At 36.8% G+C, this 25,294-nt stretch overlaps 3 protein-coding genes across 7 annotated transcripts in view; 2 read left to right on the top strand and 1 right to left on the bottom strand.

Moving 5' to 3' along the window:
- The window catches only part of LOC113502335 (ATP-binding cassette sub-family G member 8), a 61,926-nt gene extending 48,377 nt beyond the window's left edge, over positions 1-13,549 (top strand). For both annotated transcript variants that reach the window (XM_026883873.1, XM_026883871.1), the window contains 17 exons: positions 1,917-1,996; positions 2,355-2,491; positions 4,292-4,423; positions 4,964-5,104; positions 5,457-5,601; positions 6,532-6,722; positions 7,176-7,326; positions 7,482-7,637; positions 7,929-8,117; positions 8,426-8,695; positions 8,784-8,901; positions 9,328-9,508; positions 9,932-10,055; positions 10,816-10,980; positions 11,486-11,606; positions 11,946-12,229; positions 12,552-13,549. In XM_026883873.1, coding sequence (XP_026739674.1) covers positions 2,373-2,491; positions 4,292-4,423; positions 4,964-5,104; positions 5,457-5,601; positions 6,532-6,722; positions 7,176-7,326; positions 7,482-7,637; positions 7,929-8,117; positions 8,426-8,695; positions 8,784-8,901; positions 9,328-9,508; positions 9,932-10,055; positions 10,816-10,980; positions 11,486-11,606; positions 11,946-12,229; positions 12,552-12,821 — 2,757 coding nt within the window. In that variant the 5' untranslated portion in view covers positions 1,917-1,996; positions 2,355-2,372 and the 3' untranslated portion in view covers positions 12,822-13,549. The remainder of the gene's footprint in view (positions 1-1,916; positions 1,997-2,354; positions 2,492-4,291; positions 4,424-4,963; positions 5,105-5,456; positions 5,602-6,531; positions 6,723-7,175; positions 7,327-7,481; positions 7,638-7,928; positions 8,118-8,425; positions 8,696-8,783; positions 8,902-9,327; positions 9,509-9,931; positions 10,056-10,815; positions 10,981-11,485; positions 11,607-11,945; positions 12,230-12,551) is intronic.
- An 860-nt stretch (positions 13,550-14,409) lies between these two features.
- On the bottom strand, positions 14,410-19,359 carry LOC113502468 (spermatogenesis-associated protein 6). Of its 4 annotated transcripts, none has more exons than XM_026884048.1 (8): positions 18,990-19,359; positions 18,499-18,682; positions 18,023-18,192; positions 17,491-17,657; positions 17,011-17,133; positions 16,497-16,661; positions 15,034-15,358; positions 14,410-14,756 (listed from the first exon to the last, which is right to left on the bottom strand). In XM_026884048.1, exons 1-7 carry the CDS (start codon positions 19,032-19,034, stop codon positions 15,130-15,132), a joined length of 1,083 nt encoding a protein of 360 aa, XP_026739849.1. In that variant the 5' UTR covers positions 19,035-19,359; the 3' UTR covers positions 14,410-14,756; positions 15,034-15,129. The 4 variants fall into 4 exon arrangements, with proteins under 4 accessions (XP_026739849.1, XP_026739852.1, XP_026739848.1 ...); XM_026884047.1 differs by lacking the exon at positions 16,497-16,661 and adding an exon at positions 16,131-16,298 and having other exon boundaries at positions 14,411-14,756; XM_026884050.1 differs by lacking the exon at positions 16,497-16,661 and adding an exon at positions 16,131-16,298 and having other exon boundaries at positions 14,411-14,756; positions 17,011-17,097.
- Positions 19,360-19,467: 108 nt separating this feature from the next.
- On the top strand, positions 19,468-21,570 carry LOC113502467 (cryptochrome-1). The gene is made up of 2 exons (XM_026884046.1): positions 19,468-19,850; positions 20,026-21,570. The coding sequence occupies exons 1-2, from the start codon at positions 19,764-19,766 to the stop codon at positions 21,442-21,444; spliced, it is 1,506 nt and encodes a 501-aa protein (XP_026739847.1). The 5' UTR covers positions 19,468-19,763; the 3' UTR covers positions 21,445-21,570.
- Positions 21,571-25,294: the final 3,724 nt, after the last annotated feature.

The raw sequence follows: 25,294 nt of genomic DNA, 5'->3' as shown, positions 1-25,294 counted from the left end.
CATGTCAAGAACAAAGATGAAGTACTGCCATCGATAACTTAGTCCATCGACAAAAACTGTTGCTTAATCAGTGATAGCACGCAAGTCTCATAACCGGTAGTTGAGCATGCTGTAAGTAGGTGAGGGTTCTCGACACTACCGAAATGGTACTTAAAGACTTGTTTAAATGTAATGATGTGATTACCAGTAGGACAACTGCTTAGATGTAGCTTTATGATAATTCAAACCTGTCTTAAGACACAGAAGAGGATGACCTCGTAACTTAAGATAAACTGTTTTAAATACCTAACCTTAAGCATATAATTACCTAAGATACATTTTTTTTTTTTGCTCTTTTTTTTCCGCCTACTTTTGCTGAAGGAGTTCTGAATTGGCCCACAATACATTTTGCGAAAAATGTTTTTTTTTTGTGTAATTTATAAACGTATAAATATCTGGTGCTATCGAAATGTAGTCCAACTTTCGAATGCATAGCCAAAATGACGTTTTCGAAAATTGTGTCTCGAATAATATTTTAGATATTTAAAGTCTGCCGAACGACGTCGTCTACCGAAACGTATATTTAAACTTAGAATGACGTAGTCAAAAACCTCATTAGGCAAGAAAAAGAGTTTTAGAGGCTCGACAAAAGGTTTCACGAATCCAAAGTTCTGAAGAAGGTAACGCAAAATTTATCTCCTAACAGTAAACTTTTTGCCTGTCTATGAAGTTGTCATTGTTCAATTAAAGACTGCAAATAATAAATCATAGTTTACTCGTTCAATTAAGTGAAGCTTCTTAATAAAGGAACAATACGTTCATGGGGTCCCACGGATTGTTAATGGTTCTATTTACTGCGGCATAATGGATGTCTAGTTCAAGGCGTGCGTCGCTAATTTATGTGGTGTCAAAGGTTCCGCTTGGAGGCAATGGCTGGAGAAGGTAGTTATATAAACTTTTTATAATGTATGAAATTCTTCTGCATATCTGAGTTATGTTCACGTGTATTCCACTTAGAAGTTCTTTAACATCTGTCATACCTTCCGAAACACGGAACAACATAGTTTACTACACTTTTCAAAATTGTCATCCTAATTAAACTAGGATACAATGTAGTGTACTATATAAGGCATCAAGCGATTAACGGTCTCTTAATCCGTTAACCACGTAGCGGATTTAGAAGCAACAGTCTTCTAGACAGAGGACATTAACAGTCTGATATGTAAACTTTTTGCTTGATACCATCAAAGGCCACATGTATCACGCTCACGATGTAGACATAGACGAGGTCTTATTTATTAGAATCTTTTGGTCCTGAAAGAATATACGATAGACGATGCGGAAGCGTCAACATGCAACGAAAAATGACCTTGTATACGTATCTATAGGAACAAATCCGAAATTACATCATAATATCACACATAATTGAATTAAACAAATTCACGTTGATACAGTCGTTTGTTTTGCGTAACTTTTACAATGAGATGGTGTGATTGAACGTCGCCCGTGCGTCCGGTTCGCTCTGATGCCGGTGACGCAATGTGCCACGGCCTTTGAATTCGGCATGCTAGCACAGACAGGTTTTGTACGGGATATGCCCAATGTCGATCGATGTTGGGAAATGGTATGTGAATACGTCGTAGCAATGCTGAATGGTATGACATAGGTGACGTTTTACAAACGAATGGAATGAGAAATCAGAGAGAATAAGCAAATGTTGTATCGCGACAGAATAGAAAAGATAAAATACGTGGAGAATGTCGTTCCTTGGCTTGATGACACTTGGCACTAAGACAGCGTCAGACATTGGAACAATTCAATCACAATTAGCGATCGGAGGAATGTTCTACGGATCGTTTCGATGATTTTTTTTTCACTATGCCTTTTTTGTTAAGTATATTATATTTAGTCTAAAAGAAATGTCTCCTTTGTTACAGGTCAATATGGAGAATGAACACTAACTGACAATGTGCAAGCTCAAGAAAGCAGAACACGACATTATCTTGGCATGACTCTGGTAAGTGACAGTTATCTTAAACGTAGGAAACTTGTTTAATATTTCGATTCATTTTTGCTTGGAAAATCAACAGTTAATAAATAAAAATAGAATAAAAAAATAACTAGGGATTAAAGTAATATATAGTAGCAGACGATTCAGGTCGTTTTTTGAGAAGAACGAAGCAGTTATGATCGGCTCATGTTACCCAAACCAATGAATGTCAAAAAGAGATTGAAATGCAAAAATATCATTAACGAAAGTACTCCTTAAAAATATCTCCTCAAAAACCAAACAGATGAATAATTATAGAAAGAAAGCTGATATAAATCTCATTATATAATATAAAGCTAAACTAAGCTAATTGTTGTTGATGCAGACACAATAGAGGCTGAAAATGTCACAGTCGGCGTTGGGCCTCGGCGGAGAGCGGAGGTACTCGGTGCCATCCAACCCGCTGATGCACGACCATCGTGGCATGCACTCCGAGGACCTCCATGCGTGGTCAATATACAGGTAATAAACATTGTATTATCAGTTTTCCAGTAATAGTACAAGTTTTACTTAGTTTGAAACTAGATGGCGTTGTGGCATGAGTGAAGAGTGCGGTCGTTGGTGTATGTCTAGGTGTAATTTAATTATGTTTAATGAAAACAAGAAAAATGTGAGTTTATCAGTTGTCTATTACTAGTTGTTTATACAAGCTTTGCTTAGTTGAATTTAGATGACGTGTGAAAGTTGTGGATTATTTTAGTTGCCGAAATCTTTCCATAGGCAAAGATGCTGCACGACACCTGCACTCCTGCACTAGGCACAACTTTTCAACTACCACGGTATAAAAGAGCGAGATTTCTAAAAGACATTCATAATCGTCTATTTGTCGTAATACTCCTTTTCACAGTTACTAAGACAGAATGAACTTAAATATAAGTTTTTACTCTGAGTTGTTCAGATATAGAGGAATTTATGTTATTAATTCCAGCAGTTTGTCATTAGCAATTACTCAGTTGCGTATATATGCATTTAATTAATCATATAAACAATGCACGCTACTCACTATCATGATGAACAAAAACAAAGTCGGACTGACTCTGTAGGTAGTACAGTAAATAAATACAACTCTGGTGACGACTCCATATGTTTATTACCCAGTGTAAAAGTTTCACACGACATTTGCTCTCTCTATATTCCTCATGAAGATGATAAGGATAACATGACAACGTAAAGGGGACTTTTTAAAATGCGTAGCTCTTTGACAGAGGTTGCAGGTATTGTGTGCGATTGTCAAGGGTGAAGGATATGCTCCTTGAAAACAAACAAAGCCTTCAGCTTTCATGCTAAGAGTAGCTTACCGGGTTCACTGACCGTGAATGGTCTATCACTAAACTAGTTTTGTGTCTACTTCAATCATTGTCTCAAATTCGACCTTACCGTCTTTTATTTAGAGAAGCTTGCCGAGTGGAGTTCTGAGGAGTGGAAGCAGGGAAGTCGGCTTCATCTGGTCTTTTTATCATTTGTTTGGTGGGAAAATAAATATATGTAATTTTACCGTATGATTTGTTGGTTTTCCCAAAATATATGAGTGTGTATGTTATATTTTGGGAGCTGAATTGTGATTCCGGTTCTCGTCGGTCACCGTGCGAATTAATTCAATATTTGGTACGTTGTGTTATTATTGTTTGCACGGGGATACTTGGAACATACGACAGCAACACTGTGGATCACTCCCGGTTATTCTATAGGTAATTTCACAAATCTAAAGTCGCCAAAATTTAATTTATTCAGATGTTTACTTTATTAATATAGGATGCTGCTCTAAGTGAAAGAAAAAACATCGTCAATAAGTGATCAATCATCGCATACATCGCCTTATTGTCAGGCTAAACATTTAGGTACATGATGTGTTGTGCAGGTTGTGCTGTATAGTTTTGAGCGTTAAAATGTCATGTTATGTTGTCACGTATAACAAAGCGTAAAACAAACGATCTCGTAAATATATGAGTACAATTACAATTAATTTAGTTAAATCTAGTGTGAGAATCGGAAACACCAAGGTTGCGGTGGTTAATTAAACGTAGATTGACGCAAAGTGAAATTTTGACGTAGGTAACTAAACATAGATATTTGTACACAAATTTCGTTTCAAAAGCTGCGAAGAGTAACACCATTTTTTGGTTTTTAACCTTTTTTTAATCATGGATCCGGCAATGGCTATAATTTATCCTCTCACAACTAAGTACATCAGTTTACTTTTAAACCGTCCATGCTCAACTAGACAAGTGGTAGCAAAATAAATTAAAACTATTTCTTTTCCAGGCAAAATCTGAATTCGGATTTCACGGACAGCGCGTTGGGGAGTACTGACAAGAGTCCGCTGCCGTACGGGAACTTCCAGCTCAGAGATACCACGGTGCAGTCCATACTGTCACACCCCCGATATGGACCCAAGTGAGTAGCGACAATTACTTTTATGGACTAACAAAATACATATGCAAATACTGTTACGATGTTTTTTTACGCATAATATTAAAGGGTGTGTCTTTCTGTTAATATTTGGGAGTTCTTGTATGATGTAGTGTAAACCATTTATTGTATATTGTGCCGTATATTGAAATAGTAATCTATTCAGCCGAGATATGATAAGCAAACATTAAACGTATTTCAGACATACGTAATATGCATAAATAGATGTATCTATAATATACATATATCGGGATCCACTTTTCGAAATCTCACTGATAATATATTTGTGATTTGCCGTACACATAATGGTAGAACGTAGAACGTATCTATATTGCAAAGCACTTTCAAGCCATCCTAGAATTAAAACTAAGGAAGGAGCCAAACTCCATACTTAGATTTCAGTTTATTATCAAACACATTCATCCACCTACGAATATACATATTTACAAACTACATTTCCGTATCGGTCTTACCTACTGTTAATTAAATTTATATCACGTTGTTTACTTTCCAATTTATCACCAGATCGGCTCTCGGTTCGAACATGTACACGTACCTGAAGTTCGGCTTGCCTCGGGTGTTTCCGCCGAACCACAACGGGTCGCAACGGTCTGGTACGCCGAAACCGAAGACGTCCATCGGGAGTGGTATGAAACCGGCGCCAAGGTAATTATGGGCATTATGGTTACAGCTATTGCACATTTAAACTTCGAAGGTAAATTAAACTTGAAGCAACTTCCTTTCAATATAGGACAGTTGCCATTGTTAAAGGACTCTTTGCGCAGAGTATTACTTGTCTCGCTAATATTTTACCGCTAGACTCCTTCCCTCGTGAAAAAACGCCAATTTTATCTGTAAAGTCGTAGGAAGCTACAACTCAAAAATACTGAAATCACTAGTCAAGCTCACGGGATTTAACGAAAAAATGCTGCGATTTCCTTACATTTTGGAGTAATTCCTACCATCTTATTCTGACTTTGCTAATTTATTCATCTCATGAACAACATTTTCTAAACAGGATCCAACGCCAAAGTCGAGGCATGCGCGAGACGTCCTCAGGCTACGACAGTTCGGACAACGAGACGACTACAAACTACAAGTACAGTCGGAAGTATCGCTCTGACCCTGATTTTAGGATGCAGAACATCCATCCTTCCTTGCAGGTGACTTTCTAAACAAATATGTGCACTTTCTGTTCAGATTCGCTCGTAATTAGATTTTCATTAAAATTATCGATGTTTAAGAACCTGTATTCTAAAGTTGGCTTAGCTTGCACGGATAACCGAGTGGTGACCACGCCAAACCCACCGTACATGAAGTTTCGCGGGTTCGCTCCCCGCGTAGGACAAGCGTTTGTGTCCATGAATGCTTGCTCTAAGTCTGTGTGTCTTTGTGCATTTGAAATCGCGACACGAGTATTAAATTAAATATGCGTTCGTTTAAAAAAAAAGAAATGTATTGCAGTTTGATTATTAATTCTCACTAAGCACTTAAAACTTGTGTATAACATAATGAGTTAGAACAGAATCCCACACTAATGATTGGTGTCGTTAGTGTGTTTATACATCGTAAATGATAATATTTGACTATGTGAAAAATTTTCGCATGACCCGCACCTGCAGATTGCAAGGTTTGAATGAGCTTTAATGACGGCGATAAAATTGTTGATTTATACATACAATTTTAATAATAATAAGCCGATGTGTGTTTTTTACAAGCCCTAGGTTAATGGTAATACGTAGAAGATTACGAAACAGAGACAGACAGTCAGACAGTCAAGCTTGATTTTAACATCTGGTAAAGGCAGATCAACTTGGTCCACCTTACACGCGACAACTATCGATATACGACAACTTTAGTTTCCAAGGATGCTCATCTTTGTACAAGAAATAAGTGACATTCTACAATCTTAAATCTCCAAACAAATCACTCGAATGAACGAAAATGATTCTTCGTTTCGATAAGTCACATGATTTCGGCCTCTCATCTGTATACATTCCAGCGTTTTCCATTGACGTTAACGATTGTAAAAATATCATACCTATAGCTAGATGGGCAGGATCCAATTTCTTTACAATCCTCTTTTGCCTCAGCCTAACACAGGAGTACCAGTGGTCGCGATGCAGCAAGCCGGCATCCGTGGTGACGGGCAGTGGACAAACGTCCGGAACAAGTCTGTGAGTGAGGCAAACCTGCTTGGGATAGACGCCAGGCCACAGCGAGCCCACTACAATAACAGAAGGAATAGTGTTGCTGATTATGTGCCGGACGGAGATCATCATAGGTAACATAGAATAAATTTACTTTTTATGAATATTTGTTTTGTTGTTTTGTGTCGTCTTCTTCTATTTGCACGAAGCATGATCGACGAATCGAAGTACTTTTCCCCTTCGTGTTGAAAACAATCAACATGGACAAGAATAATCCTTAGCGCTGAAAGTTAGATTAACATTAAACCCGCTAAGCATTGATGCTGTTGGTATTCGTATTGCAGTTATCATCATTAGCCTTGAATAACTCCTCCCTGTTTATGCCATCATTATGCGTAAATTGCCGTTCGTATCCCGCCTATTCCTGCATTTTTTTTGACATCGTCTGCTTATCTCATCCTCGGCCTACCTGGAACTCGCTGAACAAATCTTGACCGCTTGACCGCAATTTAGTTCTAGCTTCTTCCACCATCTGCTGTCATATGAACTTGAGAGTAGTTAAAAAATATCTTCTGTCTTTTTTCCAGCTACCTAATGTCACCATCCCACCTCGGAGGGCGCATGTCGAAGGCAGGCAGTCACATGTCGATCGCGCAGTCCAGGAAACACTCCACTCTGAGACCTGGAGACCATCTGGACGGCTACACGCACTCCGCTTACATTTATCCTAATTATTACGTGAGTATTAATTGATTTGATTGATTGAACTCATTTATAAATTGCTTACAATACTCTTGTACAGGTTCTTCAGTATCCTACTTTTAGTTACAGATTTCCGATTATTATAACCTCCACTTCTCTATTTCCATGGATATCTTAATTATCTGCTACAGGTAAACAGTCTAGAAATAACAGCACCTGAGAACAAGTCAACGTTGTTGGTGTCTGGCCTCAGTTTCGAGGTGAAGTCGGGAGAGATACTAGCGGTGCTCGCCACCTCGCACCACGAGGCCACCGGCTTACTGGATGTATTAGCTGGTGTGCGAAAGGTATGATACAATTGTGAATACTTGGCTTCCTGCTATTGCTTTAGAAAAACAATTTACGAACTTATAAATAAAATAAAGTAGAGCTTATTGCTGAAAGAAAATACTAGAAATATGGTTATTCTATTTTTTTTCTTTCGGGCCTAAGTTCCTTTTACGGATCGTAGTAAAAAAGGATAATTAAGTTCTTGACATTTTTATTCCTATAAAGGCTTCTTTAAAGACAGTCCCTGTTTCCATAAAAAGCACGACGATTGCAGTTGTAAGAAATTTATTCCATTACATTTTCCACAGAAACTGACAGGCGACATAGTCCTAAACGGGCAGCCGGTCGCATCGTCAACGCTTCGTAAGGTAGCGGCTTATGTTCGGAAGGACACGTCGCTGTGCCCCTCGATGACGGTGGAGCATACTCTGCGGTTCCACGCAGCGCTCCGGAGGCCCAGGAACAATGGGCAGGTCAAAATGGGGGATAGAGACCGGGTATGTATTGTATGTAAAAAAATCGGCTATACTAAAATTAGCTGCACTATTGTTTTTGTTCTAGACTTTGATGACGCATTGACTTTATGAGAGTTCATGTGTGTTTCCTGAACAGTGTGGATAAACAAAAAATCTATGAAGCTGCAGTGGATATCTATCAGACCAATAAAGACATACAATAACGACGATAAAACAGAGTGTTACTTGAACCCCGAACCTCAGTCATAAGAAGAAACAAATTGAAACCTGTGCTAAAACACTTTAAAACATTTAACGCATCGCCAGTAACTAACTCATCCCATTTACAGATCAATCTTCTAATCGAAGAACTTGGTCTAGAACAAGTTCGGGACACAAACGTGGGCCGGCTCACTCGATCAGAAATCCGTCGGCTGAATGTCGCCTGCCAGCTACTCCTAGACATGGCGATACTGATCCTTGACCAGCCGACCAAGGAGATGGATATATTTGATACATTCTTCTTGGTGGAGTATCTGAGGAACTGGGCCAGTACTGGGAGAGTTGTTATCATGTCGCTACACCCACCCACTTATGAGATTTTTGCTATGCTTACTAAGGTATGTAAAACAGATTTATATTACTCTTCGTCTTGAAAACCTTCCTGGACTTTACCTAGAATTGTGAAAAATATTATTATTATTCCAGGTGGTGTTAATATCAGCCGGTAGGACGATGTTCAGCGGCTACAGAAGGGATATGTTGCCATACTTCGCCTCCATCGATTACCCCTGTCCAGCTTTTAAGAATCCCTCTGATTACTATTGTAAGTTATTATATTGCAATTGAAATTCATTTCCTTGATGTAATGTTTTATTTCTGTAACACTCTACATTGTAACTTGACAAAAGGGCCTTAGTAACTAGTCTTACTACTACCTACTACTAGACTAATATTTATATTGCCCGAGAACTAGCTATATACACAACAGAATTGTACATTTAACCATTTTAGTCTGTCAAGTTTGTTGCGTCGCGTCGATGCTTTATCACAGCAAGAGACTTACGAAGCTTTGAATGGTGGGCGCAACTGTCCAATGTCGAATTTGAATTTGGTGCTACTTGGTAGCTTGGTACTAATTTTAATAAATGTTTTAAAGATTTGCCAATAGCCTTTGCGTACAATAAACCATACTAAAACATTGCCGTGCATCGTCATCAATAGGTAAATAATTGTGTACAATACTTCACAGTGGACCTGGTGACCCTGGACGACCTGTCAGCCGCGGCCATGCTGGAGTCCTCCGGGCGTATCTCTGCGCTGGCGAGCGTGTTCGCGGGCGCGCACGCCCCGCCCGAGCCGCCGCCCGGCGTGCCGCTGCCCGCGCCGCTCACACGCCCCAACGCGCTGGTGCAGGCCGGGGCACTCATTGAGTAAGGCAGTAAAACCTTATTTCACCTACCAATATTAAAAACATGAAAAATTGTTTAGAGGGATGGAAGTTTTTACTCTTTCTAGCAAAATACACTGGACGAAAATTGGTACATAGATAGTTTGTAACCAGGATTATAACATACATTATAACATTCATATCAAGTTCCAGTGGGATCATTTTCGATTTTTAGCGGGTGGAGCTGCTAATGAAAACAGCTGAGCTAGTCATACTTGAGACCCTTTTTGTAGTGTTAAACTTTGGAATGGTCCCTTTTAGAGATTTTATGGGACAGGTACTACTTAGCTTCTATCCTAATCTACCTCTTAAGCTTACACCTAGGATAAGTACATATCGTAAAAATCTTATTTGCTAAAATGTTTTCCCACTTCATCGCCACTCATATCATTATTTTCGTTTTCAGAAAGAGCTTACTCTTCACGCAATCAACGACTGTCTCAAACGTGATAACGCGCGTGCTGCTAGCTGCTATTATGTCGCTGGTGACTGGCACCATCTTCTGGGACCTACCAGCTACAGATCCTAAGGTAATCAACACTATTTAAGTATTATTATTAATAGCCTGAAATGTCTTACTACTGAGCAAAACCATCACCCCTCCTCTTTCACTTATCTGGTCGTAAGTGACCTGTTTTGTTAGACCAAATACAGTTCATTCCGAGATCTCCGTCTGGGTCAGCTTAGATACTAAACAAATACTTTAGTCTCTTGAAATGTGTACTGATGTTGTTTTCTTTTCTGCTTTCCTCTGGCGGACAAAGCGACTTATAAATAATGGTAAATCATACATTAAAATATTAATTTAAGCTTTAAATATTAGTTTGCTAATCTTAACATTTTTTCACTTAAGAAATAACTTCTTGAGATGTGTGTCGGTTTAAGTTAATACAATTAAAATGAAAGCTAGATTAGATAAACTCTTGGCAAAGTAAATAGGAACAACTTCTTTAAGATGGAACCAGTATAGTCATTTATACGCTTTGAATGAAAGTGCACGGATAGCCGAGTGGTTGAGATCACCAAGCCAGACCCACTGAGCGCAACGCATCGCGGCTTCGATCCCTGCGTAGGACAAGCATTTGTGTGATTCACGAACGCTTGTTCCGAGTCTGGGTGTCTTTGTGCATGTGATTTGAATGTTTATGCAACCCTGCGACACAAGGATTAAATTCCTTAATGCGGGAGTCGTTTGTTTTTTTAACTCATAAGACATCTAAGGATACTATGAAGTATCTATAGACTATACATTAGACATCTTACTAGCTTTGTTTCTCCATCTACTCCCAGCTGACCCAAAACGACCGCGTGGGCTTCCACTACGCGGTGTGCTGCGTGTCGGCGTGGCCGCTGCTGCTGTGGCTGAGCGCGCGCGAGGCCAGCTCCATGCGCCATCATGTGGAGCGGGACATCGCCGTCGGACTCTACTCTAGGACCGTCTTCATATTGTTTGATGTGAGTTTTAATAGTGATTTAATCGATTTTGTTTTACTTTTCTGATGATTGATATGAGTTTTCCAAGTTGGGAAACCACCTTCATCTATGGGCTACCGCGTTTGAATTTTTGTTCTATCGGGTTACGGCTGAGAAATATTCTCTTGTGTCCTTACATGGAATATGTGGAAAACGGTTTACCTTTTATTCTACTTCGGAATATTAAGCCTTAGTTGGTTATTTTTTTCTCGTTGTGTCTAGACGGACTGTTTAATAAGTCTCCTATTTGCCCTAGACGCAAAAAGAGGGTTTTCTAGCGATGGTTCTTAGACATATTCTGCCAAAATCTGTCATTTCAATAACTTGTACTCTTTTCGAAGAGAGGTGTTATACTCGAAAGTTTCACCGCTTCGTGTGTTTGTCGTTTTGTCTTTTTGTGGCGCTTGCCCCGATAAACCAACTTGGATGTGGTTTTTTTTGACAGGGGTCTCTTGTTAATTTTATAAATTACGTTGTTGTATTGCAGCAATTCCTGGAGCTGTGGTCTGCGGGCCTGACGTGGCTGGCCTACCTAGTGCCGAGCTACGCCATGAGCGGTCTGTACGTGCAGGCACCCGCCTCCTATGATGGACTTTATTTATATATAGGTAGGTCAAGGATGAAGTTAGTCTTAATAGATAATTTTAATAGATCAGCGAAGAAGTCAAGATAGACCAGACAATGCTACATCGCATTAGCATAGTGGAAATTACATACATTCCAGTTAACTAATTGCAAAGATCAGATCCAATAATGACTAATTTCCAAACCTATACACAAATAGGCGCGACTGATACCAGCCTCATCTTGTTTTCAATTTTCCAAAATTGCGAGTTTATGTCTGCATCTAGCTCCTTGAGTTGAACCATTTTACTTAGTGTAGTTCAATCTCAATTGACCACAAAATATCAGTTAGCAAATAGTGAATTTATTTTTCCCTGTTACAGGTTACATGGTGCTCTATTTAATATGTATACAAATGTTATGTCGCGCGACGATATTCCTTGTGCCAATGGAGAAGACTGCCGCAGTGATATCAGGCTTTTGCCTTCTACTCAGTACCCTCGTGAACGGCGTGATGTTGCACGAGCGAGACCTGCCGGACTACGTCACGTGGCTGCAGTATGTGTCGCCATCTAGGTGGCTGCTGCCCGAACTACTGCAGAGGGAACTCAGTGAGGTGGCCCTTAGGAGCAGTATTAGTAAAGATGTGCGGTGTCCTAATAAACAGGTTGGTGTTTTGATGTAATATGTATGTAAGGCATTTGCAAGGCTCTTTGAGTTATAGACAGAGTTCTTTTACTTACTACTCTTGCTAGCATGTTTCGCTAACATGAAATTTGTAACATGATGTATGTTAAAGCTCTTGAAAAGATTTTTCTTTAAAATAATTATCATCATAACAATTTTATAGATTGCATAGTAATTTTAATTAGTGCTAGCCTTTCTTGTAGGTTAGATAACATTCTAAACATATGTTATTTTACATTATTATCAGAACCACTAACACGCTATCAAATAGAATGTTTTAAAGACAACATTTTTCGTTACAGATACCATACCAGGACATAATAGTTCAATCACCGTGTCCTCCGGAATTCTCCCGTCTGAACGGAACCCAAGTGCTCTCGAACTACGAGTACCTCCGCTCCAACCACCTCTGGGAGTGGACAGGAGACACTTTCCTCATAGCTCTAGCCATATTCTACGCCGTATTCGCAATTATAGCAATAGTGGCGTTCGTAGCTGACTGCTCTAAATACACTAAGAGAAAAGACAGGGCATCGCGAAAAGGGCACAAAGTTAGTGTGAACACGCCGTGAATAAATAAATAGCAAATATTAAAATAACCTAACTATCAATTCAAGGGAAGATTAGTGATATGTTGAATTGACGTCATATGTTCGCAGACTTTAGCGCCATCTACTGGCGTAAATAGTTATCGTAATTCTGCGAACGCATTCGAATGTAAGTTATGCAAATCATAATGCAATCAGAGATTATGGGAATATAATTTAGAAGATAAATAGAAATTCAAATATAATAATGGTATCATAACATACTGATATAACATACATTTAGGTATGTAGGGTATATTCTTTAACTTAGATGAATTATAATTTTAAAATAATTAAATGTTTTTCTAAGATTTATAAAAGTCGAACAATGTACAAAAGTATGAGTTTTCATAATAAAATGATAATTAGAATTAAATTCAACTTGTGTTGAGTAAAAGGCTGACTGTGTAGGTCTTCCGTCCATTCAGATCTTTTTAAGATTCTTTATATAAATATAATTTAGGTAAAATTAGTATGTATAAGATTGAATGAATTATTTTTAATCTGTGTTAGTGGGGTGAATAGGATCTAAGTGGACATGTATTTGTTTGTTTACCTTATATTTTATTTTTTCATTATGAAGCTTCTATTCATCTCATTACCCTTAAAAATCGAATTATTAATTCACATTTTTAGCTAAAAATGTGAATTTCTTTACGTTTTCTTAAAGCTTTCTCTTCTCTACCCTTCCTTAGTAGAAAAGTCCATAAGCATTGAAATATTTTATATGAAGTGTGACTTTTCTATAAAAGCTACACTAGAAATTATTTTATTATATCAATGGCGAAAATGCCATTATTTGCAAGAATACTGTGCCTTGTACATATTATAGACATATATTCTGCATAGAATAATTTTACTTTTAGGTGGAATGTTGTTCTAGCATGATTATGTATTTAAACATTGCACAAAAATGCAAAAAAGGCAGTGTTGTGCATACAAATAAAGCATGATAGAAGGAATGTATTAATACTTGAAATTGCTCATTTTCATTCTGAATCAAAACTATAGATTTCCATTTTAATTATTTTTAATTCTTCATCTTTAGCCAAACCCACTGATACATGTTACCCTGGTTCACTGTAAAAGGAAAAAAATAGCAAAAATCTGTTTCTCGCTTAGGAAAGTTTGAGAGAATGTAAGATATGAGATAAGTGTTCGTCCAAGTTTGTGCATCGTGGCCTTGTTAGGGCCCTTTTGTCAAATTAGTTTTAAAGTGAAGCCATATCACTTAATTTTAAAACATTATTTTAAGTTACCTTAGCGTCAAAACTATACATAAAATAGTAATAAAAATAGTTATTTAATGATTTTATCTTGTTTTATTTCATGATCCATTTCATCAATATGAAAATTTTAATAAATTAACAATGATTTATAAATCATTTTAAATATAATAAATTAATATAATTGAACACAATTTGTTTGTAACAGCACTTACATAAAACTATGGTATGTACAATTTATATAATTTTTAATAATGATATTTAACTTTTTTTACTGTAGGTAAACATTAATATATTTTTTGTATAAAATTATTGCAACAAACGATTTAAGAACATATAAATTGTTTATACCGTTTTGTGCTATAAGTGAGTTCATATGTAAATATGAAATAAAATGTGTTTATATAACAATTATGTACAAATATTTCGCTCAGCCGTATTATCTGATAGTAAAAATAAAAAATAAAATACAAAAAAATATATGATAAACTCCTAGAGGATGTTATCATAAAAATATGTAAGAAAACATGATTTTAAAGAGGTAGTGGAAGATTGTATAAGCATACTTCACAGGAATATTACCCCAAATTGAAACAATCAAATATTAACAATTCACATTCAAAGGTATTATGTATACAGTAAATTTCCAGAACATGTTCTGCTAAACTAAAAACAAAAATAGCATAATATTAACCTTGACTTTTGACTGGCCTGTTGGTCTAGTGGTTAGTGACCCTGACTGCTATATCGGAGGTCGTGGGTTCGATTCCCACCCAGAACAAATGTTTGTGTGATGAGTACGATCATTTGTTCTGTGTCTGGGTGTAATTTATCTATATTATGTATGTATTTAGAAATATATAAGTAAGTTTATCAGTTGTCTGGTTACCATAACACAAGCTCTGCTTAGCTTGGGATCAGATAACCGTGTGTGAGTTGTCCCAAGATTTATATAAAAAAAAAAAAAAAACCTGCATATGTATTTTCTTGTAACATTTCAATATTTAATTGAATATTTAGCAGAAAATGACAAATTAATATTTTTTGAGTATTTTTTTTTTCAAATTTTATCCAGTTCTACCTTTCATATGAAAGAGTTCATGGTACCTTTTACATATCTGACAGACACAGGGGGATATCTTGGGTTTAGGGAATTTCTTTGTCTTGTCTTTCGTGGTCACGTTGGTACACCTGTTCCGGTCGATGAACTGGCTCTCCAGTAAAGTCTTGTGGTATCCGTCTTGAGTGTCATTTTCGATGGTATTCAAAAAAGATTTATCTGTGCCACTCATCGATCTGTAAGTAAATTTGGATTACTGTAGCTGAGAGTAAAAAAATGATAATAATATTAATAGTATAGTACGAATAATTAAATGAAACCTAAGGAGTTCTACGAGTGATAATGATTTGTTCTATGGTGATTAAACGTGTAACTCAATATTTATTATCATTGGTCAGTAAACTATTCAACAATTCCAACTACTCACTGCAAAAAGGTCATAACTACAAATACCTAAAACTACACAGTAGTAGCTACTATTAATAAGTATTGTAACTATGTATACTGCTTTAGAAAGTACGACAAGCACCTACTTTACCGTTCTCTAATGAGCTCATCATAGGCCTAGAATATGATTAAGTTTAAATGTCAATCAATTGCTATTATTGCTAATGATGTTAAGGCCTGACTGCCTGATTTTTAGACCATGTTCAAACCAAACGTAAAGCCACCGACTGCGATAGAGTTATGCAGTTTTTCTTATATTTTTTTTTGTGCACTCGTAACCGATAACACGTTGTAAACTATACGTAAACACTGAAAAATCACCGTCTAGTTGATCTACCACCACGTCTTAAAGTAATACTACTGGTGTGTGAAGAGAGATGCCGCTCTAAGTTATGTATTACTCTGTCACGCTTCCACAACCATAGCAATATTACTGAAAGACTTGTTGGTATACCTTCTATTCATGTTCAGCGGTTCACAACACGTTTGGTTTTAACAAGGCCTTAGCTAATTTTAATAGGTACGGTAATCTAAGCTGTAGTAGGTTGGTGAGACCTTCACCTCCTAACTTCATCATCAAACTCGTTTTCGTTAGTTATCTCTGCCTGTGGCAGATTGGGCCACGCGTCGGACTGAGTCTGCACGTTGTAGACGCAGAACTCACGACAGCGGCGAGGGCTCCGCGAGGCCCCATTCCCACAAGCATTATTAGCTGGCGGCTTGTGCGGGCTAACGTGGTGACACAGAAATATTTTATCAAGCTATACGTAGGCACTAAATAACCGTACCGTTTTGTTTCACGTTAACAGTAGGGCTCACAATCAGCCTGTTGGCATTCGGCGGCTGGTTACATGTTTGGTTTGAACAAGGCCTTATTATGACCTTATGAACGATGCATAATTTTATCTCAGGTGAGCTACTCTTCACCTTCTAACATCGTCAGCTAATTCGCTGTCGGTATTAAGTTCCGTCTGCGGCTGTGTGGGCCAGGCATCGGCCTGCGCCTGCACGTTGTAGACGCAGAGCTGGCGGCAGCGGCGCGGGCGCCGCGCGGGCCGCTTTAGGCAATTGTGAGCTACCGGCTTAGGCGGGCTGGCGTACGTTAAATGAACTTTAATTTTTTTATACAAATATTTATCCGTTGATATGTGTTACCTAACGATAACCATGATTTTTATAAAAATCTGAAGTAGAATAGTGCTAATATTTTAACAATTTTAAAATCAATCCTGGTTTTGTATAAACACTTCAAACCCATACTCTTTATTCAGCTTTTTGTCTCTTTCTGAAAGGCAAAGGCCTCCCCACTTTCATTCAATATGTCTGTGACTATCCAACGTTCTTAGAAATAGGTATACACTTTATAAAGTAAAAACCTATACATCTATTGTTAGCCTAAATTTATAAGACGGAAATATAAGTAGCTAACTATAGTACTTACTTGGGACATCCGCAACCGTTGTTGAGATCTTTAGGTGACAAACTGCAACACGACCTTGACCCAGTCGACACTGACCTCGACCTCGACCTTGTTGGTGACAATCCTTGTTTAGTGCACTTGGTCCTGAATTTTACATTGTACTGAGATATAGCTGTTTATGCAAACCTGTCCTTTTGTAAATTTACTTACTCAGCTAATGGTTCCAAAACTTGATATTTATTTACAATACTAATTAGTATGATCAATGTAAAAGTAAGACTTTATCTGCCTGCCTATTGTGCTTTTTTAAGTAAAAAACCCCAAAGGGAATATTAATAAGACTTGTATACCCAAAAACATAGATTATCTTGAAAGATCCACCTCTGCGTCAACTTTTTGATACGATAACAAGGGCAATTCTTCTCTATCAACGAAAAAAGTAATAAACAATCGCAGAGTTACTTGTAAATAGGTCTACAAAAACATGTAAAGAAATCTTACCGATGGTACTTGGCCGAATGGCAGACCTGCTTTTGCCTTTTCGAGTCGTCTCGCGGTGAACAGTGACAAGCGTTCATTTTCACCACCGGTGGGTCTGAGGAACCTTGGTTCCACACCTCGTCTATACGGACTTTTGTTGCTATCTCTATTTTCGGAGATAGGATACCCTGAAATGTAGGATTTGTGCTAGTTATTGAAGAAGATATTTTATAAGTTGAAGGAATTAAAAAAAATCCCCAGCTTGATTGCTTTGTACAAATGACTGACAATAAATAACCATAGTAACATTCAAGGCCAAGCTGTAATTTGATTGTAGCCTTATATTTATAAAATATAAAAAGTAGGACCTATTGAATACTCAAATAGCATAATAAATAGACTTAGTATCAGAACAAGCCCCTCTGTATAACACAATGCTTGTCCAAATGCAGGGATCGAACCCATGGCTAGTTAATCTACTATACTTTCAGTTGACACAATACCATGTATAAATAAACGAACAACAAAAAAATACAGAATAAAAAATTATTACAGGGAAGTCTTTAGACCTCCTCATGAGCAGATCTACGCCGTCACTGGAGCACATGTTCGGCGGGAACAGGACGTCGTTGAGAGCGCCGAGGTATTGAGCCAAGATCGTACATTCGCCTGATGCGCAGTCGTCAGACCACTGCACTAGTTCACAGTATATAGTTTCATCTTCTGTAAATATATAATATGAACTGTTAAAAAAACTGAATAAAAGATCAGATCCTGCACTGTAGAAGCTACAAAATAATATTACTCAAAAAAATGGTCAACTATTTTGTTAGGATTCTGTTTACAAAATTAGAGTAACTTTATATGGTCATGACATCAAAAAAAGTGTGAGTAAATACTTTTTGTTTTCAATTATTTTTAGACAAAGTTATTTAAAAAGTTAATTTAACCGTTATCCAAATCATCAATCCAAAATGTATACATGCAGGTACAAGGTCTAATGTAATAATACTACTTGAATCAACTTACTAAGCAAACAGCAAATGTTATTAAGCGCACATGTCTCCTGAAAACGTTTGCGGAAGTAAAAAACATCTTTGAACATGAGGGGAAAGACGGGTGGGAGCAAACAAGTCTGGTAGCTGGTGCCAAGAGCGAAAACAGTGAGCGAGACGCGGCCATCTTGGCACAGCCAGACACCTGGACAAGAAACCTGAAATAAATAGAAAATAATGAAGACACCTTGATTTTAATAGGAATTAGTAGATTAACTATAGTCTCCAAAGAGTTTCGAAGTAGAAAATGATACTTTTAAATGGAAAGTGATAATTATAGACTAGATAGTCATTGGTTACTCAAGTCAATGTTTCCTGGGTCATTTGTTAAAACACGTTAAAAAAAGTGAGAATTATTTGAAATAGTACGTAATGGGTAATAGACTAAGGGGACAGAATTACAACACTTTAACTTTTCTTTGCCTAACTTTACTGATTAACAGTAGTTATAGAAAGGTTACTCACTCTTTGTACATCAATTTCCACTGTTAACTCAATAATTTTTGGCATGTTGCAGCATCACATTGCCGAATAGCTTGCTTTCACTGAACATTCATGACTAAACACATAATTTTCCTAAGAAAGTCTGTCATAATTAACTAATTTCTCTTATCAAAATCTCAAAGAAATCCAATGTTTACGTTATTTTTTACATTTGCCATTCAGCATGTTCTTTTCAGTCATTCTACGAAAAAAGGACTGTCCTTTACGTGATTGGTTCTAATTTAATTGAATTTCTACCATAACCAATAAGGTAATTGAAAGTGGATAAACTTTTTAATAAAATTAATCAAGTGTACAAGTTTGTTTGTTGCCAGTTGCCATGACAACTCATTGTCAAACTTCTAGCTGTCAACCAAGTAGCCAGACGTTCTGAAACCAAGGTTCCATTACAAAAAAGTAACAAAGTTGTCACCAAACTTGCTAAATTTATGTACTCATGTCGTTATTATTAGTATCCAGTACTAAGCTAGAACTAGTTAAAATTCTTTATTGTTTTTCCCAGTGAAAAAATAATTTATTATTTAGGCACCCACTCAGCTTTCTAGTTTCATGCCTCATGGAAGAACTACCGGACGGCACCTATCCGAAGTAAATACTTGTTTGCTTGACTGGTCTTTTTTTAACTATTTTATACCGTATTTACACATGTTTGTTTTGGAGTCACTCCTTGTTGAATATTAATTATTGGAACTAATACTTTGAGAATCTAACAACTGATATTATCTCAACAACACCATGAGTAAAGTCCCGACTGTTATTCATTGGTTTCGATTGGATCTACGGATTCACGATAACCTCGCTCTTCGGAACGCAATTAATGAAGTAAGTATTTTGAATGTGAATCTTATTAGTTTAGATAGATAAGAATTTCGAAATAACGTATAACTTGTTGGAAAGTTTACAAACTTTCCAACTAGAAAAAAAATCTAAATCCTTGTTACAGGAATTTAGATTTCCAATACTGTTTCTAAAAACCATTTTTTTTATATTTTTTCAGGCAGAAAACCGTAAACATCACTTAAGACCAGTCTACTTCATTGATCCTGAAATCAAAAGTAAAGTAGGAGTCAACAGGCTAAGGTTTTTGATACAAAGCCTTCAAGATCTAGATTCAAATCTCAAAAAGTTAAATACTCGTCTATTTGTCATAAGGGGAAATGCAATAGATGATTTACCTAAACTTTTTGATAAATGGCAGGTGAAGTTTCTAACATCCCAAGTTGATATTGATCCTATTTACGTCCAACAAGATGAAGTGATTGATGAGATTGCAGAGAAGAAGAACATTTTCGTAGTCCGTAGAGTCCAGCACACTGTCTACGATGGCCAGAGTGTATTGAAGAAGAACAATGGCAATGTCCCCATGACTTACCAAAAGTTTCTCTCTTTGGTCCAAGATATTCAAGTAAAAGAATGTGTTGAAATAACAAAAGAGGTTTCAGATCAATGTAAGCCAAAAGATGTTGACTCCAAAAAATATGATGTTCCTACTCTTGATGAGTTAGGTTTGGATGAATCAGCCTTAGAACCCAGTAAATATCTGGGAGGTGAGACTGAAGGACTAAGTAGGTTGAATATGTATATGGCTAGAAGGCAATGGGTCTGCAAATTTGAGAAGCCAAATTCATCTCCCAATAGTATAGAACCGAGCACTACTGTATTAAGCCCTTACATTAGCCATGGATGCCTCTCATCAAAACTGTTTTACCACAAGTTGAAAGAGGCTTTAAATGGCATGCCACATACAGACCCACCTGTCTCCTTATTAGGTCAACTCATGTGGAGGGAGTTCTACTACACAGCTGGAGCTGGTACCAAAAACTTTGACAAGATGGTTGGAAATCCAGTGTGCACTCAAATACACTGGGGGAAGAATGATGAACATCTGAAAGCCTGGGCAGAAGGCCGGACCGGATATCCCTTTGTTGATGCAATAATGAGGCAGTTGAAGCAAGAAGGTTGGATACATCATTTGGCAAGACATATGGTTGCCTGTTTCCTCACAAGGGGAGACTTGTGGATATCCTGGGAAGAAGGAGCTAAAGTTTTTGAAGACTACTTGCTAGATTATGATTGGTCACTAAATGCTGGTAATTGGATGTGGCTGTCAGCATCTGCCTTCTTCTACAAATTCTTTAGAGTGTACAGTCCTGTAGCATTTGGAAAGAAGACTGACAAGGAGGGTCTGTACATAAGGAAGTATGTGCCTGAGTTAAAGAAGTATCCAACTGCTTTCATATATGAACCATGGAAGGCTCCCAAAAACATCCAGATTACTGCAGGCTGTGTTGTTGGGCAGGACTACCCAAAGAGAATTGTAGATCATGATAAAATACATAAAGAAAATTGTCAGAAGATGACTGTTGCTTATCGGTTAAATAAAGAAAAGAAAGCAATGAAAAGACCCCATTCATAATATTTTTTGATAAGATTATGTTTTTAATTAATATTTGTCGAATATGGAAGAGTGAATTGTGATGTTATTATTATTAAGTGAAATCTAGCTACCTGATGATGCACTACCTCAAAAATAAATAATGTTTGTAGTATGAGTTAATATTCAATGAAAATAAAGTATGTTTTATTGGTTTGATCATTTTGTTTATTGTTCTATTTATTTGTTTAATGTTTAATGAGCACAGGAAATAGTAAAATAAAAATATAAACAAAAGATGTGCAAGGTCGATGCTTATGAGCAATCGAACCTTATTATTGAGGGTACCTAATTAAATAATCTCATTCATTCATTAATATTATTTTTTTTCTCTAGCCCACTGTGTCCCATTGCTGGGCAAAGGCCTCCCCCAAATCCCTCCACGATACCGACGGTATTTATCTAGGTTCCTATTAAACTTTTAGTTTAAAACATTCACTATTTACGAAATGCGAGCGAATTGCATTTCGTATATTTTAACACCGCTAACAGCATGTTTTCAACTTAATATTTCTGTACTTAAAACATTAATATTCTTAATATCCTTTTAATAGGAACACAGATTATATAGTCTTGTTGCAATTTATCAAAAAAAAAGTGGGCATATAATAAGTTTTCATTCATAATTTTTGGTATTACGGAACACAACCAAATTTATCACAAATCTGGAACCATATTATCGCTGTCGCATGTCTCACCAACGTCCAACACGCTATGTTTGTGTGCGTGTACGCACTGCTCGTGGCATGCGCTGGCGTTGGGTTCGACATTTTAACTATTAGGTAGTTTACCGATGTAAAAGATTGTTTTGTTGTTTATAGTTAAATAAAGTATTCATTTTTGACGACGACGTAATAAGTGATTATTAAAATTAATAGTTAAATAAATTTAATAATTTGGATGGGGTAGAGCGAGGGCGAGCACATAGGTTTTGTTTACTTTTTGTCTGCTTTACTCTGGTATAGCGCGCCTAGATTAATACCTACTCTGTCAATGTTAATTGGATTTCTCCTTTACTTTAAATTTGAGTGTTATAATGTATTTGTTGTAGCATTTGAATTTGAAATTATGATTTCAAGACTAAATAGCAAAAATATATATTTGTCAAGGTTTTTTGACACTTTCATTCAATTTGACTACACGGATAGCCGAGCGGTTGAGGTCATCCCGCCTAAACCACTGGGCGCGACGTGTCGCGGGTTTGATCCCCGTGTAGGACAAGCGTTTGTGTGATTCACGAATGCTTGTTCTGAGGCTAGGTGTCTTTGTGCATGTGAATTGTATGTTTGTGAAAGCCCCGCAACACATGGATTAAATTCCTTAGTGCGGGAGTAGCTTTTTAACAAAAAAGAAAGAAAAAAAATCTGTTATATCTGTAAGCACTTTAAGAAGACGAAGAACTGATTTTAATGAAATTTGGCACAGTACCTACTACGTAGTACGTACCTACAAGCAAAGTAAAATTTTAACAAAGTAGGTATGAAAAAAAAAACGTTTTAATCCCTACTAATATTCCCTACTATACCTAATATTATAAATGCGAAAGTAACTCTGTCTGTCTGGCTGTTACGCCTTCACGTCTAAACCACCGAACTGATTTTAATGAAATTTGGTACAGAGATAGAGTTGACCTTGAGAAAGAACATAGGATAGTTTTTATCCCGGACTTTTGAAGAGTTCTCTTTCTTGGAAACGCGATATAACCGACATCGACGCGGACGAAGCTGCGGGCGAAAAGCTAGTAATAAATATATTTTTTATTAACTAACTATTTACTTACGAAATATTACCTAACATTAATGTATGTACTGTTTAATATAATATTTAAATAAACCGCCTCTAGCATACCTACTTTAAAATTTTAAACGGAACTTAGTAGGTAACAGTTGTCGCTCGCTGTAGGTGATTATCGCGTAGGTATAGGCGAGTTAGGACGGAGTCGACGGAGGCCTCTAGCCAATACATGGATGTGGTGGGAGTGAAATATTTGGAAAAAGATTTAATGGAAAAATGGGATAGAGTAAATGATATGTACTCTTTCTTATTGCAAAAAAAAAATAAACTTGGGTTGGATTACTTACGTAATATTTGTTACCTATTAGGTACCAAAAAATAAGTTTCATAACGAAAACATACTCTTGATCATTTTAAATTTACCGAATTTTAATCTACACTAATAGTATAAAGAGGAAAACTTTGTTTGTTTCATTGTATTGAATAGGCTCATAAACTTCTGGACCGATTTTAAAAATTATTTCACCATTCGAAAGCTACATTATCCACGAGTAATATAGGCTATATTTAATTTTGCACAAAATAGGCTTCCGTAAGATATTAGGGTTTTTCGAACACAAGGTGTAAAAAATCAACCAAAAAAGTTACTTATTTTGCGTACCCTGCCTAAACTATTAAAGATAGAACCATAAAATGTTCTAAGTAATTGTAGATGTTATAAATATCTACAAAAAAGTTCGCGACACACTCTATACCTATCTATGTCGAGTGAGGTACAATAACCATTTTTTTTATTGAAAAATCTTCATTTTTTTTGGACTACATTTAAACGCGTTTATTTTACTCATGCTATTAATCCTTATCAAAATTAATTATTTCATCACTATGTACAGTTAATGTCTTTGGTCTTTGAATAATTAAAATTGGACGTTTGGTTCTGAAGTTATAGCGAAATTAAAATAGTACGATTTCTGCTGCACGGCCCGTTATGATATTGTTGTGGTTATAAACGAGAAGGCGCTTTATATTAGCAAAATTTTTGTATTTTCTATCATCATCATCATCATCAGCCTATCGAAGTCCACTGCTGGACATAGGCCTCTCCAAGTGCACGCCACTGAGATCGATTTTCGGCTTCTCGCATCCAGCTCCTGCCAGCCGTCTTGCGCAAGTCATCACTCCACCGTGCCTGAGGTACGATTTTCTATCATATTTAAGCTCATAAATGTTATCTATACTTCTATAGGTCCTAATATATAAAGCTGAAGAGTTTGTTTGTTTGTTTGTTTGAACGCGCTAATCTCAGGAACTACTGGTCCAAATTGAAAAATATTTATTTTATCATCACACTGCGACTAATTATTATTAAATATTAAGAATTAAATTACAGAAAAAATAAGTTGAAAACATGCTGTTAGCGGTGTTAAAATATGCGAAATGCAATTCGCTGGCATTTCGTAATAGTGAACGTTTTAAACTAAAAGTTTATTAGGAACCTAGATAAATTAAATACCGTCTTTTGGTATTACGTCTGTATTGAAAAGTTTTCGTTCAAGTTTTATTTTATTAGATTTTTAGATTTAAGATACCTAATATCATTAAATCTTCTGATATAGACATCGTACAATAATTTCCAAAAAAGCATTACTGGTTTTTGTATTCACCAACGGTTCCGAAAATTAAATAACAAAAATAAAGCATTTACTAAACAAAATTAGTACAATGCAGTGGTTATCAGTCATTATGAATGACTCGCTACAAAAGTACTACACGCACGCACACAGCTACGCGCTGCGCCGCGAGAAGTCCGATAGAGATAGCAATGTTTCGTCCGATTTTTGGCTCGCGTCGAATTGCAGTTGCGCGCTGCTTACACCGGCCTTTTAAGGTCGTCTCGCCACCGCTTCCTAGGTCGCCCACGACGACGCCGTCACTTTATTATTTAGTACATGAATTTATTGACATGTTAATTCTAGTTTATATTAATTTGATAATACTATGTCAGTGTACTAGACGATAATTTGTACATTCATATTCATGCGAGATCAAGGCTTCGGCTTTGCAAAAAAAAAATGGTTTGACAGCTGTGAGCTGACAC

This window comes from Trichoplusia ni, chromosome 17 (genome assembly GCF_003590095.1).
Source record: "Trichoplusia ni isolate ovarian cell line Hi5 chromosome 17, tn1, whole genome shotgun sequence".
NCBI lineage: Eukaryota > Metazoa > Arthropoda > Insecta > Lepidoptera > Noctuidae > Trichoplusia > Trichoplusia ni.
The sequence above is the reverse complement of the archived record's forward strand: the minus strand, read 5'-3'. Positions and strand labels throughout refer to the sequence as shown.